This window comes from Bos grunniens, chromosome 6, assembly GCF_055505025.1.
Source record: "Bos grunniens cultivar Pamir isolate PY7600 chromosome 6, Bosgru_T2T1.0, whole genome shotgun sequence".
Classification (NCBI taxonomy): domain Eukaryota; kingdom Metazoa; phylum Chordata; class Mammalia; order Artiodactyla; family Bovidae; genus Bos; species Bos grunniens.
The window spans coordinates 99,214,246-99,231,988 of record NC_141170.1 but is presented as its reverse complement, the minus strand read 5'-3'; the positions used below and the strand labels follow the sequence as shown (position 1 = coordinate 99,231,988).

The 17,743-nt window shown below is 43.6% G+C and overlaps 1 protein-coding gene across 22 annotated transcripts in view; it reads right to left on the bottom strand.

Annotated features, from left to right (window-relative positions):
• Window positions 1–17,388, bottom strand: part of NPNT (nephronectin) — a 100,419-nt gene extending 83,031 nt beyond the window's left edge. For 3 of the 22 annotated variants that reach the window (XM_086406929.1, XM_086406923.1, XM_086406926.1), the window contains exons 1-3: window positions 16,518–17,336; window positions 15,422–15,544; window positions 14,212–14,312 (exon numbers count right to left, since the gene is read on the bottom strand). Coding sequence is in view for 18 of the 22 variants with exons in the window: in XM_086406923.1 (XP_086263049.1) it covers window positions 14,212–14,312; window positions 15,422–15,423 (103 nt within the window). In the remaining 4 variants the exon portion in view is untranslated. Of the gene's footprint in view, window positions 1–14,211; window positions 14,313–14,562; window positions 14,700–15,421; window positions 15,578–16,517 lie in introns of those variants that run through there. The other 19 variants (XM_086406939.1, XM_086406921.1, XM_086406935.1 and 16 more) reach the window with 14 other exon arrangements.
• Window positions 17,389–17,743: the final 355 nt, after the last annotated feature.

Below are 17,743 nucleotides of genomic sequence, written 5' to 3'. Positions count from 1 at the left end.
CCAGCCTTTGGTTAAATATGGCAAAAAAAAAAATGAGGGCTTCTAGCTAAATATAATTAAAAATAAAACTGTTTCTTCTACAAAATCAACTACAATAAAGCTAAGAAGCCAACTTAATTATTCATAGCTCTTTTTGCTTCAATCAGATAAAAATAACAAATTGACTTGTGCTTCATAGGCTAAGGTAAAACTACAATTCTTGAGAATATTTATGAAAGAATATGTAATAACACATGGGTATCCGACATTATTTTAACATATAATAATACTTTATCACATCTAGGCTATAATGTATTCCTTTATGCTGGCTTTGTTAGGAATTTTATTAGTAATTATATTATGACCATAATTATCTGAATTAGGCACTAGCAGTAACTTGAGTGGTAAAACTGGAAAATTTTAAATGAAGCTTTAGTGCATTAAAATGCACTAAATATAATTTAAAATGCACAAGCTTCTTTATATTTGACATTACTTAACTGAACTCTGTACCTTGCAATGCACCAGTTTTTAAGTAATTAGATTCATATTTTGCAACCAGTTTGCTCTGGTCAATTTCCAGGGATACACTGTCAATCCCATTAAGCCTATGCTAATGAGTTGGTGATGGACAGGGAGGCCTGGCCTGCTGCAATTCATGGGGTCGCAAAGAGTCGGAAACGATTGAGCGACTGAACTGAACTGAACTGAACAGTATTTTGCTATGGGCAGTGATTGATACCACTTTAAAATTTTTTCAAGCCAAATTATCTTTGCTTAATTCTTTGAGAACTGATCATTTATTAATCCCCACAAAGAAGTGTAAGATCTTGGCCCTGGCAATGTAAACTCCTTGGCTCCCCTCCAGGTTGATACAAGGTGGCAATTTTTGGACAGGTTAGATTCTCGGTTGGTGCTGATCTTTGAGGAGAGGCATTCAAAACCCCTTTCTGTGTTTCTCCTAAAGAGATGGGGGACTTACTGGATTGGTGCCCTCTCAAGATTCATGGTGAGTCCTCTTCTTTTTTGAGAGAGAGACAGAGTGATTCTCCTGGGCACATGTATCCCAGAGTTTCAGGTTCCAGTGCCACTGGAGCTTCAGGAGTCCCTGAGAATTAGCCTTTCCTCATGTGTGTGTGTGCTAAGTCACTTCAGTTGTGTCTGACTCTTTGTGACCCCATGGACTGTAGCCCGCCAGGCTCCTCTGTCCATGGGATTTCCCAGGCAAGAATACTGGAGTGGGTTGCCATTTCCTCCTCCACAGGATCTTCTTGACCCAGGGATCAAACCCACATCTCTTATGTCTCCTGCACTGGCAGGCAGGTTCTTTACCACTAGCCCCACCTGGGAAGGCCAGGCAGGCTTTCCTCAGGCCCCAGTGAAGTTAAGTGTATGTCTGGATGGTGACCTGAGACCCTGCTTTGAGTCTATTCAGGTCTAAGTAGCTTATTTAAAGCAGCCTTCCATGAGATCCAGGGGAACTAAAATAAAAACTAAGAGTCATTTTGGCTCCTCTGCACATGTATAACAATCAGGAGCTTTGGGGAAATGAACACTGGTCAAAGATTTTGTTGTTTCTTGGCTCACTGGCCCTTATTCCATGTTACAGCGTAAGTAAGATAAATGATGCGTTCATGCCTCACCACTTATGCCAAGTCATAATTTGCACAAAAAGGAGAAAGTACATACAAAATGATAATGACTTTCACACTGATGTTCAATGAATACAAAAATAATAACTCATTAAAATTGATACAAAAAAATTCTCCCACTGATTTCTTTGCAGAGCCTCTTTATACTGGATCCTGCTGCTGCTGCTGCTGGTGCTGTCGCTTCAGTTGTGTCCGACTCTGTGCGACCCCATAGACGGCAGCCCACCAGGCTCCCCCGTCCCTGGGATTCTCCATGCAAGAACACTGGAGTGGGTTGCCATTTCCTTCTCCAATGCATGAAAGTGAAAAGTGAAAGTGAAGCCGCTCAGTCGTATCCGACTCTTAGCGACCCCATGGACTGCAGCCTACCAGGCTCCTCCGTCCATGGGATTTTCCAGGCAAGAATACTGGAGTGGGGTGCCATTGCCTTCTCCGATACTGGATCCTAGGAGACATCTGTCTGTATTCCATTCCCAGTGCCTCTAGGTACCAACTCCATCAACTGCTGACTGATCTTAAAATACATGGGCTAAAAAAGTAAAGATATATGGTTAGCTTTTAATTAATATTACAGAAAACCTGACATTGTTAGAGATCCTAACTTGAAACTGTCTGGTCTAACCAAAATCTAATTGGTTCATCCAATTAGTCCATCCAAAATCCCATAGTTAACCCATTGCTGCCAGATATTCTGAAATGAATCAAGCTGAGCCATCAGAAAGCTCAGTGTGTGACTCAAATTATACCATATATATATTTTTTTAAATTATTTTCCATTATAGGTTATTACAAGGTATTGACTATATTCCCTGCGCTATGCAGTAAAACTTTGTTGCTTGTTGCATACTTATTTTTTAAATTAGAAATCTAGCATTCTATTCATGCTAAGGCAAACAAACACACAAAAAAAGGAAAGAATTCTACTTTTTAAAATTTAGTAATGTGTATCTTTTTGCCAGTTTTTCTAAATGTCCCATGGACATCTAATAACAACATATGAGAAACAAAATTTTAAATATATTTGTGTAAGATATAAGATTAATATAAATTAATATAAATAGAAATCTATTATGTTTAAATTATTAATGACATCATTCAAGATGCTCCTATTCTTATTTTTTCTGTACCTGATAAAATATTCGGAGAAATGTTAATGTGTCTTACTCTGATCATATACTCTTTTCTTTTCCCCTAATTTCTTCTGACTTTTGCTGTATGTATCTTTTGTTCCTTTGTTGTTAGGTGTCTAATGGTTTATGATGTCTATCTTCTTCATACATTGTACCTTTTATCATTAAAAATATTCATCTTTGTTTTATTTAAAAAGAAAGAAAGAAAAAAAATGGACAGCTCAGTGTGTATAATGTTTCTTAAGCTGCATATAGAACAGTTTTCTACGAACTGCACTTCTCGAGTAAAGGCCTCATCTTAGGCTGGCCTTCTTTTTTGGAACAGCTTCACAAAACCACCACTATTTCATGGTAAAAATGTTGCTGTGGCCCCTTCCACTCCATCATTCACCCCTCTTCTCTAAATACCACATGAAAGTCTTTCAGAACTGTATGTGGTAAAAGCCATAATTTCCCCCAAATAACGGGCTTGCTTCTTCCCTAACAAACAAGAAGAATTATATGAGCAATGAAAATTCCCTTTTCTCTTTGGCTAGGAAAAACTAAGAGCCAAATTGTACAACAGAATTTGACTCCTATGGCTTACGTGTCTGCATTTATTAACTCTCCTCCCATCTTACATTTTGTTCTACCCTTTTTTCTTCCTCTAGACTTTGTTAATTCTATTTTCCTATTTTAAGGCACTCGTTCCTGGAAACCACATCCTCTTCCAAACAAGGTAGGACATAAAACCATAGAAATAAATCCATTCTGCTTGTCTTTTAAGGTATCTTCTAAGGAGCCCAAAATAGAAAGTGACTGAATGGAAGGTTTACGCTCAGTAATATTATCCATGACTTAATCTCCTTTAAGTTACATGTTTTATACAAGAAATTTTATAAAAATAAAATGAGAGCTATTTAGTAACTGTACTTACATAAAAACAGAATGACTCTCCAATTCCCCCACATCTGTATGTATACAATAGTGATGATGAATATGTAAAGATATTCACTACGGCTTATTTTGTAAAAACAAAGCACTGAAGACCATCTAAATGTACATAAACAGGGGATTTTTTAATTAATTAATTTAAAATTAATTATGGTGCATCCACATCCAATTTACCTTGGTTCATAGACCTAAAATTCCAGGTTCCTATGCAATATTGTTCTTTACAGCATCAAACTTGACCTTCACCACCAGGCATGTCCACAGCTGAGCAGCATTTCAGCTTTAGCCCAGACTCTTCCTTCTTTCGGGAGCTATTTCTCCACTCTTCCTCAGTAGCATACTGGACACCTACCAACCTGAGGGGCTCATCTTCTGGTGTCATATGCCTTTTCATACTGTTCATGGGGTTCTCAAGGCAAGAATACTGAAATGGTTTTCCATTCCTTTCTCCAGTGGAATGGAGGAATTTAAATTAGATGACCATTATACCTACTACTGTGGGCAAAAATCCCTTAGAAGAAATGGAGTAGCCCTCATAGTCAACAAGAGAGTCTGAAATGCAGTACTTGGGTGCAATCTTGGAAAACAACAGAATGATATTGGTTTGTTTCCAAGGCAAACCATGCAACATCACAGTAATCCAAGTCTATGCCCCTACCACCCACTTCTTCATAGAAAAAGTCTATGCCTTCTTGTTTCAAAGACGCTGAAGTTGATCAGTTCTATGAAAACCTATAAGACCTTCTAGAACTAACACCAAAAAGGAAGATGTCCTTTTCATCACAGGGGACTGGAATGCCAAAGTGAGAAGTCAAGAGATACCTAGAATAAAAGGCAAGTTTGCCCTTGGAGTACAAAATGAAGAAGGGCAAAGGCTAACAGAGTTTTGTCAAGAGAACGCACTAGTCATAGGAAAACCCTCCTCCAACAACACAAGAGAGACTCTACGCATGTACACCACCAGATGGTTAATACCAAAATCAGACTGATTATATTCTTTGCAGCCAAAGATAGAGAAGCTCTACACAGTCAGCAAAAAACAAGATCTGGAGCTGACTGTGGCTCAGATCATCAGTTCCTTATTGCAAAATTCAGGCTTAAATTCAAGAAAGTAGGGAAAACCATTAGACCATTCAGGTATGGCCTAAATCAAATCCCTTATGATTATACAGTATAAATGACAAATTGATTCAAGGGATTAGATCTGATAGAGTGCCTGAATAACTATGGACCAAGGTTTGCAATATTGTACAGGAGGTGGTGACCAAAACTATCCCCAAGAAAAAGCAATGCAAGAAGGCAATGTGGCTGTCTGTAGAGGCCTTAGAAATAGCTGAGAAAAGAAGAGAAGCAAAAGGTAAAGGAGAAAGGAAAAGATATCCCCAACTGAATGCAGAATTTCAGGGAATAGCAAAGAGAGATAAGAAAGCCTTCTTAAGTAAACAATACAAAGAAATAGAGGAAAACAATAGAATGGGAAAGACTAGAGATCTCTTCAGGAAAATTAGAGATGCTAAGGGAACATTTCATGCAAAGATGGGCACAATAAAGGACAGAAATGGCGAGGACCTAACAGAAGCAGAAGATATTAAGAAGAGGTGGCAAGAATACACAGAAGAACTGTAGAAAAAATATCTTTATGACCCAGATAACCATGATGGTGTGATCACTCACTTAGAGCCAGACATCCTGGCGTGTGAAGTCAAGTGGGCCTTAGGAAGCATCACTATGAACAAAGCTAGTAGAGGTGATGGAATTCCAGCTGAGCTATTTCAAATCCTAAAAGGTGGTGCCGTTAAAATGCTGCACTCAATACATCAAATTTGGAAAACTCACCAGTGGCCACAGGACTGGAAAGGGTCAGTTTTCCTTCCAGTCCCAAAGAAAAGCAATGCCAAAGAATGTACAATTGCGCTCATTTCACATGCTAGCAAGGTCATGCTCAAAATCTTTCCAGCGAGGCTTCAACAGTATGTGAACTGAGAACTTCCAGATGTATAAGCTGAATTTAGAAGAGGCAGAGGAACCAGAGGTCAAATTGCCAACATTCACTGGATCATAGAAAGAGCAAGAGAATTAAAAAAACCTACTTCTGCTTCATTGACTATGCTAAAGCCTTTGATGTCGATTACAACAAACCTTGGGAATTCTTAAAGAGATGGAATACCAGACCACCTTACCTGTCTCTTGAGAAACGTATATGTAGGACTAGAAGCAACAGTTAGAACCAGACATGGAACAACAGACTGGCCCCAAACTGGGAAAGGATTACATCAAGGCTGTATATTGTCATTCTGCTTATATAACTTATATGCAGAGTACATCATGTAAAATGCTGGGTTGAATGAATCACAAGTTGGAATCAAGATTCCTGGGAGAAATATCAACAACCTCAGATATGAAAATGTATCACTCTAATGGCAGAAAGCAAAGAGGAACTAAAGAGTCTCTTGATGAGGGTGAAAGAAAAGAGTGAAAAAGTTGGCTTAAAACTCAACATTCCAAAAACTAAGATCATGGCATCTGATTCCATCACTTCATAGCAAATAGATGGGGAAAAAGTGGAAACAGTGACAGACTTTATTTTCTTGGGCTCCAAAATCACTGTAGATGGTGACTGCAGCCATGAAATTAAAAGATGTTTGCTTCTTGGAAGAAAAACATGACCAACCTAGACAGTGTGTCCAAAAGCTGAGATTACTTTGCCAACAAAGGTCCATCTAGCCAAAGCTGTTGTTTTTCCAGTAGTCATGTATGGATGTGAGAGTTGGCCCATGAAGAAGGCTGAAGAACTGATGCTTCTGAACTGTGGTGTTGGAGAAAACTCTGGAGAGTCCCTTGGATAGCAAGGAGATCAAACCAGTCAATCCTAAAGGAAATAAACCCTGGATATTCATTGCAAGGACTGATGCTGAAGATGAAGCTCCAAATACTTTGGCCATCTAATGCAAAGAGCTGATTCATTGGAAAAGATCGGATGCTAGGAAAGATTAAGGGCAGGAGGAAAAGGGGATGGCAGAGGATGAGATGGTTAGATAGCATCACTGACTCAATGGACATGAGTCTGAGCAAACTCCAGAAGATAGTGAAGGACAGGGAAGCCTGAAGCGCTGCTGTCCATAGGATTGCAAAGAGTTGGACACGACTCAGCGACTGAACAATAATATGGTAATCCATATTTAGAAGAATGAGTCAGGCTTACATGAATTGATAAGAACTAGCCTCCAAAATGTAGTATTATATGAAAAAAGAAGGTACAGACTAGGTTTACTTCATGCCATTACTTTATGAACAGGAAGAATTTTGATTAATCAATTATAACATAGTCATATGGTGGAATATTAATGCTAAATCACTTCAGTCGTGTCCGACTCTGTTGCGACCCCACAGATGGCAGCCCTCCAGGCTTCCCCATCCCTGGGATTCTCCAGGCAAGAACACTGGAGTGGGTTGCCATTTCCTTCTCCAATGCATGAAGGTGAAAAGGGAAAGTGAAGTCACTCAGTCGTGTCCGACTCTTAGCGACCCCATGGACTGCAGCCCACCAGGCTCCTCCGTCCATGGGATTTTCCAGGCAAGAGTACTGGAGTGGGGTGCCATTGCCTTCTCCAATGGTGGAATACTACACATTCATTAAAAAATGATCAATTGCTTCATGTACTGATGATAAAGAAAGGCCTTCAAGATGCATTTTTAAGAAGGTAAATGGGGTATATAGCATGCTTTCATTTGCATCAAAGAGGTAGGCGTGGAGATACACAGGAATTTGCCCACAAATATGTAAGATATTTCTGAAAAGTATACAAAAACCTGGTAATATTGTTTAACAAGGGGTATTTAAGGACCTGAACACACTCTTATAAAATAAAATATATTTTTTTAAAAAATTAGTGGGAAAAAATTTTAAACCTGCACAAAATTGCTGAGAGAGAGACAAAAATATCCACTATAGTTAGGGGAGTGGGAAGTAATGAGAATTAAGGCTAAGAATGCTCCTCCTCTTCCCTTTCACCTCCCCTGTGGATATATTCCATTATTCACAGAAGGAAACTGCAGAATCACTCAGCATCTCTGGATTGTCATTTTAAATGCATGCGGTTGGTTCAATTGACTGAAAATGCAGATAACACGAACTCTACATCTGAAAACCACCATTACAATTGCCACAGGAGGGGAGGGTGAGGAGTACACCTACATTTTTCAAAGCTTATTAAAAAATTTCGAAGGAGGAAACAGTGTCATTTCTGGGCCCGAAGCGGCTCCTTGGGACCAGAGGTGCATATGCTTTCAGGCAGCATCTCCATGTGGCAGGTATTTGAGGGCAGACGAAGCAGCTGAACTTCCAGCCACTAAAGTGCTTCCTTTCACTTGACCTGATATCCCAGGCTGAGAAGTGCTAACATTTCTGGTCTATAAACGTTAAGACCCGCCCAGATTAACTGAAATGGGGATCTTAGGAGCATGCTAAGTTGCTTCAGTCGGGTCCGACTTTGTGCAACCCTGCGGACTGCGGCCTGCAGGCTGTGTCCAGGGGATTCCCCAGGCATGAATACTGGAGTGGGTTGCCATACCCTCCTCTAGGGGATCTTCTTGACCCTGGGATGAAACCCCCGTCTCTTATGTCTCCCGCATTGGCAGGCAGGTTCTTTACCACTAGCACCACCTGGGAAGCCCTCTAAGGAAATTAGTAGCTCTCAATAGTAAGATATAAAGATCAGTTCTAATCAAGGGAAAGAATGAACGAACAAGGTAATTTCTCTGAACCTTGACTTGCAAGAAGACTCATCCTCCAAAACTACCTATGCGAAAGAGTCAAACTTCTTCAGCGTTGATTTTGGTGTGGAATCTACATTCCAGGACCACTTGAAGTTACCCAAAGTACATGCCATTCTTAAATAACCTTTTCATGGAAAGTGGGTGGTTTGGTTTATCTTGAAGACTACTTCCTAAGGATGTGGAAATTCAGATTGAGCGCTGAAAGTAGTTATAAGATGGTCCACAGTCTAGCATTTATTCCTACCTCCAAAAATAAACCATGACATTTTGCATTCTCACCCCAAGATTAGAGGAGGAAGCTGAAAAACATTAAGACAGAGAAGCATGCTCAACTCCATTAAGCTGGCCCAGCACCTGCTGGCAGTCTTCAACACGGCTCTGAGCAGCACAGCTCACCTTGAGATTCCCAGCCACTCCTGGTGGGATGCATACAGTTGTATGGGTATAGAAAACTGCTTCATCCATAAAACGCTGATTCATGTCCAGTGCAGGCTGCCATAGCTGTTCACTACTAAGGGAAAGGCACTCACTAGGAACAGTGTGGGAACACTAGGGTTGGCCTTCAAAATCACTTCTGGTATTTCTCGTTTACTCTTATTTTAAAAAAGGATTCAAAATCCAAATAATCCAAGAAGGATGTAATCTATGTATTTTGTGACTAGGGACATGAAATCAATGACTAACATAGGGAGCGAAAATGAACAAATTATGTTCCTTTTATGAGGCTGGATTTCTGAAACCAGATGTGAATGAGGAATAAAATATGAATTTTAAGTGTTTCATTTACTGTACTAAAATTTTCTGCTTCAACTAATAACCATTTCATTTGACATACAGCAATAATGCATTCAATAATTTGCTCATCATTCTTTCCAGTGATCCACGATCATTAGCCATAACGCATATTATCCAAATGAAATTATTGGAGGTACAACTCCAAAACAGTTTCAGAATGAATTACTGTTTCTCAGTCCTTGAGTTAGTCCTTGAACTAACCTGTAAGTTTATCAAGCACTTTTAAGAATCCAGAATTTTCACTTTACATGGCAATTGTACAGTTGTAGCCTTTACTAGGAGAAGGCAATGGCACCCCACTCCAGTACTCTTGCCTGGAAAATCCCATGGACAGAGGAGCCTGGTAGGCTGCAGTCTATGGGGTCGCTAAGAGTCGGACACGACTGAGTGACTACACTTTCACTTTTCACTTTCATGCATTGGAGAAGGAAATGGCAACCCACTCCGGTGTTCTTACCTGGAGAATCCCAGGGATGGGGGAGCCTGGTGGGCTGCCATCTATGGGGTCGCACAGAGTCGGACACGACTGAAGTGACTTAGCAGCAGCAGCAGCCTTTACTAACTTTGGGGCGGGGGACGGTAGGAGGAAATGAGGTTTAGAACTAGTAAAGTAAAATCAAACTTTAGGTGTGGGTTTTATTTCTCACCAAAATCTCCAAAGAAACATAACAAAATTCCCACAGTTTTTCCTGGTCTTAAGAATAATTGCTCAAGGACAGCCAAAGAACTCAGAAACTTAATAGCTTTGTTGAAACCTAGAACTAGTTGCATTTTGAATTTTTCTTCACACCTTTACAAAGTGCTTTCGACAGAAACACTATTGTTACAGCCACATAGAGAGCCAAACCTCCCAGGAAACAGAGAAACAACCATACAGAAAATGCAATGTCTAGATCCTGTATACTTTAAAAAATAAAGGAAGTTCTCAGGTGGGATTTAGAGCTGCAGGGCACCTTAGAATCCACTGGTAAACTGGGAAAGTGCCGCTGAGAAATGTTAAATAGCCAATCAGGTGCAAACGTCAGAACTCCACTCAGTCGTCTCAAATTGTCTTGTGCTTTTAGTTAAGAACTGTTTCCACGGCATGCATGGCTTTTTAAAATCAGAGAAACACCGAGAAATCTTTATTACTGAGATCTCCACTTGTTAGGAGCAGAGAAATTGTTAAAGTAATTGAAATGTCTCATTAACACGATGGGGAAGTTAAGGAAGTGAAGCAGAATAACTACAGAGCAAGTAACAAGTAGTTTGTGACCCTCTGAATGATTAACGTGCTTCTGTAAACATAGACCCATCCGGTGTGCTGCAAACATACTAGGAAACCTCCCTTTTCCAGTCCAGAGTTATATCAATAGTCAATAAAGGTAAAGTCCAAGACAGGTAATTAGAAACTCCAATTCTGAATCCTCAACATGTAGAGATCCGTTTGAGTCAAGAATATGAAACAAAGAGTCAAAGGATAGAAGGAAGATACAGGTATGACCTCTGAAAGCGCAGTGAAAACATAACCTGCCTATTTCTGGAACAGGGCGTGTTTCCCTGGCCAGGTGGAAGCGTTGGGTGGCATGGGCAGGATGCAGGATGGTTCCTGTGCCTGCTGGGGAGCATCTCTGGTCCCTCCTTTCTTAGTCCCAGAGGAAAGGACGGGAGGTCTGGGGGAACTGTGGCTGGACTTGCAGGCTGAGCAATGCAAGCCCCATGCCAGGTGAATCGTCCATGAAAAGGTGGGCAGCAAGTGAAAATGAAATACAGCATCTTTTGGGTAAATACATATACTCGACTCACATAAATATTGAGTCAAAACATCTCACATGTGCTCAACCAAATGGAATAGACATCACAGGGTCAGTGCTCTAGCCTGTGAGATCTCCCCCAACTTACACCTTTCCTAAGGGATAAATTGGGAGGTACTGTACGCAGGAGGGAATTGCTCCCTTTTGCTTTGCTGGGCTGATTTGAAGGAAAATTTCAAAGTGAATCATTCAGAAAAACGAGACCCAGGGCACCTTGTTGAGGAAGGGAGAACGCTCCTCATGGGAAAGGGACTCTGAGATTATACAAGGGTCAGAAAGGCAAAAACATTTTTCACATTAAATTTCCCAGCAGCTGTTCGGAATTTTTATAGGTAATCCATTACCAGATGTAACTGTTAAAGAATAGCAAGTCTCTTTTCCTCGAATAAATATAGTGACAAGGGTTTAAATTTCACAAAAGCTTTCTTTAAAACCAATCAGGAGTTTTCCTTCTGTCCCCGACAAGCCTCTTTTTGGTGCTGTTCACTCCCACTTTGAGCAGACTCACCCCCAACATGCACATTCCTCTACCTGTTTATAGCAAAACAAAGACAGAGGGATCTCTGAACTGGTAAAAGATGCTGGGACCATCTGAGATTCTGCAAAAATAAAACACAGGCAAGGAAGCATCCATCGGTAAAGATCCATCTGGCCCTTTCTGAAGGCATTTTATTTTACTGCAACAAAGAGAATCTCAGAACCATTTTTTAAAAAACATAGGCGGTATAAAGAACAAAGAATCTAATGGCACATAAGGACCCATCCCACAACACTGTGTCAACACCAGTATTCCTTTATATTTAATTTCACCAGACACACATAATAGGGTATACCTGGAGTAGTTTTCTATGCTTTACAAATGATAATTTACTTCAACTCTGTTACGGTCCTAGGAGGTATTGTACTATTTTAGATCCATTTTAGAGATGAACAAAACAGAGCAGAGAGGGACTGAATGATCTGTTAAAGGTCACACAGCTAATAGGAGGTGGAACTAGTTTAAACCCAGGGAGTCTAGCTCCAGAGTCCACATTTCCTCCATTATGCTGCCTTTCAAATTTTCATCAAATCTAAGATAAACTGGGATTTGTGAAGGATCACCTTAACGCATTTATCACCATTTCAATAACTAACTCATGCCACGTTGCAGCTTCCTCAGATCCAATGCAAGAAAGAAAAGATAAATACTATCAAATACTATATTTGACTGCTTGTGCGGTCTTTCAGAAACAAAATGAAGGTACAGAAAATTAGAGTGTCCCGTATCTGCTGGGAAAACTACTGCACAGAAAATGAAATGCCAGGCAATCACTTGGACGTTTAGATTTTGTCATACCACTGGACTCTTCAAAGGTCTTTAAACTCATTCAAATTCAGAACTGCCAAGGCAGTGTGTATCAGAGCAAATTTAATTCCAAGATAAAGAGACATAAAACAGCTCTTTCTGGGGGAATTCCACAGCTGATGAACCTCTAAGAGAGTTTTCTCCTCAAAATTCTTTAAGCACAGCTGGCAGAGTGCAAATATCCTCCCACTTGCCTCTGCCGACTGCCCTGGCACGCTGCCTTCAAGGGAGGTGCACTCCAGTGCGCTCTGCCAGGCAGCCTTGTCCTGGGTGGGGCTGGGGGCCTGTGCACACCCCACAGTGCTGCAACACTCGCTTTGGCGGTGTTCAGAAAACAAAGGCAATGAAGGAGGTGGAAACTACCTTCCTGCCTGCCAAGAAGCTACTTATCTTTTATTCAGGAGAGGTGTGTATATTGACTGGGTCAAGAGAAGAGTCCTCTCTTCACCTTTCGCTTAACAACACCTGACTGATCTTCACATTCCACACCTGTGGCCTCCAGCTGTGCAAACACCTCTGCCCCAGTGGCATAAGTGGCACCATAGACTATAGTCCATCAGGTACCATTCTTCTCTCTGACCATCTTCCCTTAAAAACAACGTGAAACAGACCAACCAGTAGGGGCACAGAAGCTTTACCTTGTTCTTTTGTTTACCAAAAACTGGAGTTACCACCATCTGCCTTTAATAAACGCAGCAGTGACCCAGCTGTGCAACAAGTCTGACCCAGTGGCTTGCAAGGAACGGGCAAACAACCATGAGTCCCCTTTCCCTTTTCCTCCCTAACCAGAGACGTCAACCCAGGGCTGTTACTCTCCCTCTTTCACAAAGTTAGGGGCAGACATCCCCAAAGACTGAAATAACTAAGAAATGCCTAGCTTTCCAAACTGAAATTTACCTGATTCCTCACCTCGCCAACACTTCTCTAAGGCAGGCTCCTCCCTTTGCAACTCCAGCCTTTTTAACCACCCTTCCATATTTCTCTAAGCCCCTTTTTTATTACTGTTAAAAACAATGGAATACATCGAAATCAACTCAGTTCCACCATCTAACCAGACATACCAATCTAGGGATCCAAAGATATGGCAGAAATTTACTTGAATGTTTTGTGAATTTTTTTGTTAGGGCAATTGGGAAAGATAAAATTTTAAGATGTAGATAAAAAAGTGGGAATGAATTTCTCAAACTTCTGGGGTGTGGCTCTGATTTCTACCAGTAAAATATCCATTTGTGATTATGGAAAAGGTAAAAAAAAATCAGTGTTCTGATTTGGCACTTATTACATGATGTTGACTACTCATAGAACTTCAAAATGATTTTTTTTAAGTGCTATTTGATTATACTGGGTGGTCCATTTAGAATCCAGTCAATAAAATCTCACTTCAAAAAAAAAAAAAAAGATTTACAAATAGGCCACTTTATACAACAGCTATGGCAAGGAATTTACAAGTGCTGTAAGGTTCAGAGTTTATTTAGTGTAAATACAGTCTAGACTCATTATCTTACCCCCATCTCACAGCCCACAGCAAAGAGTAAGCCTGATGGGAAAACAAGAGCTGGAGGTCCCTAGGACAAATGCTAAAATGGGCGTCTTAGGTACCTCTGGGAATAACAAAACTGGCACCTTACTTTAGTAGGGGGGATTCCGGTTGGAAGGGGGCAGAGTAAGAGGTCAGGGGCAACTCCCACGTCAGAACCACACCAGGAAGCCTTGCTCAGTAAGGAGCCCTCCGATGTGCACAGTGAAGCCATGACTGACAGTGGACAGCCCGCCCCCCACAGATGCTGGCGTCCCCGGCTGATACTCACGCTGACACTGTCCCCAGGGCCGGCGGGCCCAGCCCCAGCAGCAGTCAATCCTCCCACCGTAACGACACAGGCCAATGGATGACACTATTTGCCTGGGCCACCTACCAAACAAAAAGATGCAAATTAAATAAAGACACTCTTGAAATCAAAAATAATTTTCTCAGTACTTTAGAAAAACTTTTTAATAGCACCCAACAATTTTCTACGAATCCTTTTCATGCCTGAAGAAATTAAACAACAGAACACCTTCAGAGAAATGGTTTTGCTATGATCTAATTTCAAACATCAGACAGACATATATACAACAGCGCAAGAATTGAGGGGAAAAAGGAGGGGAAGATCCTTTCTTACAGGGAAATAGCACCAGCTAAAATGAAGAATTCTCAAGTCTGCCACTCACAGGATGGTTTCTGAAGTTTGAAATAAAACAGATTCCTCAAAGGCCCACACCTGTTACTGAGGGGAAGGCCAGTTTTGGCTGATTCATGGTAAACTGAAAAGTATTAAATCAGACATGTCAAAGCAGAAAAAAAAAAAAAAAAAGTCTGCCTTGTATAAGGGGGTACCTGTGGGAAGGGGCAGAAAGAGGGGAGGTTTCTCAAAATCAAATGGAACAAAACTCTTTTGGGGATATGACTCTTCTGCAAAAAAAGGTTTCAGAAAAAAAAAACGTACTGGAGAAAGAAGACTAAATGAAACCAAGGAGAGTTTAAAGTGTAGCTAACATCTCAAGTGTCCTTGTAGTTTGAAACTTTCCTTCCTGCATCAACAATTCGTGTTACCGTCCTCTCTAACATAAATAAGGACTAAAGCAAACACTGGATTTCAGGATCCGATTTACCAACCAGATTCCACTTTGACACCTTATTTGGTACATCGGTTCCTTGTTTAGATTCACACCTACCTCGACGACTCTCCTCGCCACCCCCTCCACCAGAGGATCAATATTTTAATCGTCTGTTTTAGATATTTTTAAGACTACATGAAAATCTATGCATAGTCATGTGATTATTTCTTGCTGCAAATATGTGTGCAAGAAACGCACAGGATATCCGAATGTGGGGAAATCATTGCTTTAATAAAATAAAACAGCCTCTGGCCGCTACCCACTTTTTTTTTTTTTTTTAACTTTACTAATCTTTTCATTCCCCTTGCCTTCATCTCCCGCTTCTGCCCCCGAGCCCAAAGGACAAATAACCCCGAACTTTACATTTCCTGAGACCAGGTGATAAACAAGCGGCTGCTCTTTTTCTCTCCAGCGCTCCACTGGCTCCCCTCCGTTCCTTCCAGGCACAAGAAAGCCAATCAATCGTGGAATTGATTCGTTCCAAGACTGCAGGTAAAACAGGTGCGGCAGTCTCTCTGGCTGCGCGGGGGCGGGGGTGAGGGTCATTGCATGAGGGCTGACTGGGTGGCGGTGGGACCCAAGTTAAAAATCTCTCCTGGCTCCTGCTGCCTGTTTTCTGCTTAAGCAGCAGCGATGGGCGCTCGGGGCAAGTCTGGTCTGTAATAGCACCGAGGTGGAGTAACCAAGCACGCCCTCCCGACACACACACACACACACGCATGCACGCACACACTCGGGAGCCGATCTGGCAGCCGGGGCGAGGGCTCCTCGCTCTGCAGTAGGAGGAGCGGCTGAGTGACAGGGGAGCGGAGCAGAGCCTGGGGTTGTTGGGACCTGTCAGAGCACGCAGCAGTCAGGCTCGCCCGAGGTCTCGGGAGCTGTGTGTGCGTACAGGCACCCACACACGCGCGCGCAGCGTCCTCCCCCCGGCCCCTCGGTCCTTATTTTGAGTCCTCCCTCCCACCAAGGAAACCAAGTGGGGAAGCAAACGGGTCTCCCTCTGGAAACACAGTGGCTTCCTCTCCCTACCCTTTGTGTGAGTCATCGTGACAGCCCCCAGGCGGGATGTGGCCCGGACCACCTGGAAGTTTCCCCACTGCAGAGCTGTCTAAAGCAAGAATTTCCCACCCAAGGGATGTCCCGCACGTCACCGCCTGTGGGGCAGCTAACCCGCGCCCTCAGAGCCCAGATGCCGGGCTCCACCTCCCTTCTCCCGCAGCCCCGACTAGGGCTCGGCGGCCCACCCCGCAGCGCAGCCTCCCCGGGTTCCCGGACGCGCAGGGGGCGCGCCCTCTAGGCCTTGGGCAGCCACTGGTGGAGACGGCTGCTCGACGGCTCTCCTCCCGCCGAGGCCGTGCGGTGGCCCCGTTTCTGGCCCTAGAGAAGAGAGATGGGACTCCAGGGCGGTGTGAAATTAGCGCTGGATAGAGCAAGAGAGGGTCCCCGGGGGGCGACTTACCTCCCGTCGAACTCCGCGGCCGCCTGCAGGTAGAGCGAGGACCCGAGCACCAGCGCCAGAAGGAAATCCATCTCGGGCTGCGAGTCCCGGGCGGAGGCTCAGCTGCAAGCGGGGAGCAGGTGGCGGGTGCTGGGGGCGCAGAAGAGGCGTGCTCGGCTCCCCCGAGGAGCTGCGGGCGCCGAGGTTACTGCTGCCCCTCTCGGAGGAGAGCCGCGCGGCACGCAGCCGGAGCAGGTCTGCTTGCGGCGTCCCGAGCCCCTCCGGCTCCCTCCCCGCGAGGGGAGGCGCTGCCCGGGAAGCCGCGCCGCCTGCGGGGAGGGGCGCAGGGGCGGGGGGCGCGCGTGCGCTCGGCTCGCCGCCCTCGGGTCCCCGGGTGAGGGGTGGAGGGCGCCCGGCCCTTCGGCGGGAAGCTCGGGGGCGGGGGCACTGCAGAAAGGCAGAGTCTCTTGGGGACCAGCCAAGCCGGGCGATCGCCAGGCTGGGAGAAAAGTTGCCAGCCCGGCCTGGACCAGGGAGAGCAGGGTGCTCAGCAGGAAAGTCTGAGCCGGGGAGGAAAGGGGCCCCGGGCGTAGGTGCGCGCTCCGCGGGTTCCTTCCGAACAGGTGGGGACCGCAGGGGCGAGCCCTAGCTTTCACCGGAGGGCGAAGTCCAAGATGAGAGGTTTGTGGGGCCAGAGCTGAGCTGTGTCTGCATTTAAACGAAACCGCAGCACGACTTGGACAAATTAGCGAAGGCAAACTCTGGGAGTTTGCTTCTCCCGCAGAGCTGGCAGAGGCAGGGTTTTTAAAAAATTTGTAACCAACCGAACGAAATGCTTGGCGTCTTCGAGTTTTGAAGAGAGGTGCAGACTGTTTCCGTCTCCGCCAGCTCGACTCTGAGCACAGTAGGAGGATAGCAGCGGCTGCCCCTTCAGGGGCACATGCCCGCCAGAGAGGGAGAGCAGTTACTTCTTAAGTCTTGTGGTGCCTAATCCTCGAAGATCATTTAGAGAACCATTTTGAGCAATTATTGCTCTGTTACTGCTGAGTGAAATGTATTGTAGAAGGGCTGTGTTCAAATATAAACACGCAATGATTATACTAAAATTCATGTTAAAGCATCAGTCGGATCAAGTCACCTCTCATCCCACACCCAACCCGGAATGACTGCCCGGGGCACTGATCTGGCATCCCACACCTCTCCGACCTAACTAACAGTCTATGCCCTCCCTTCCTCTAATCCGTGGT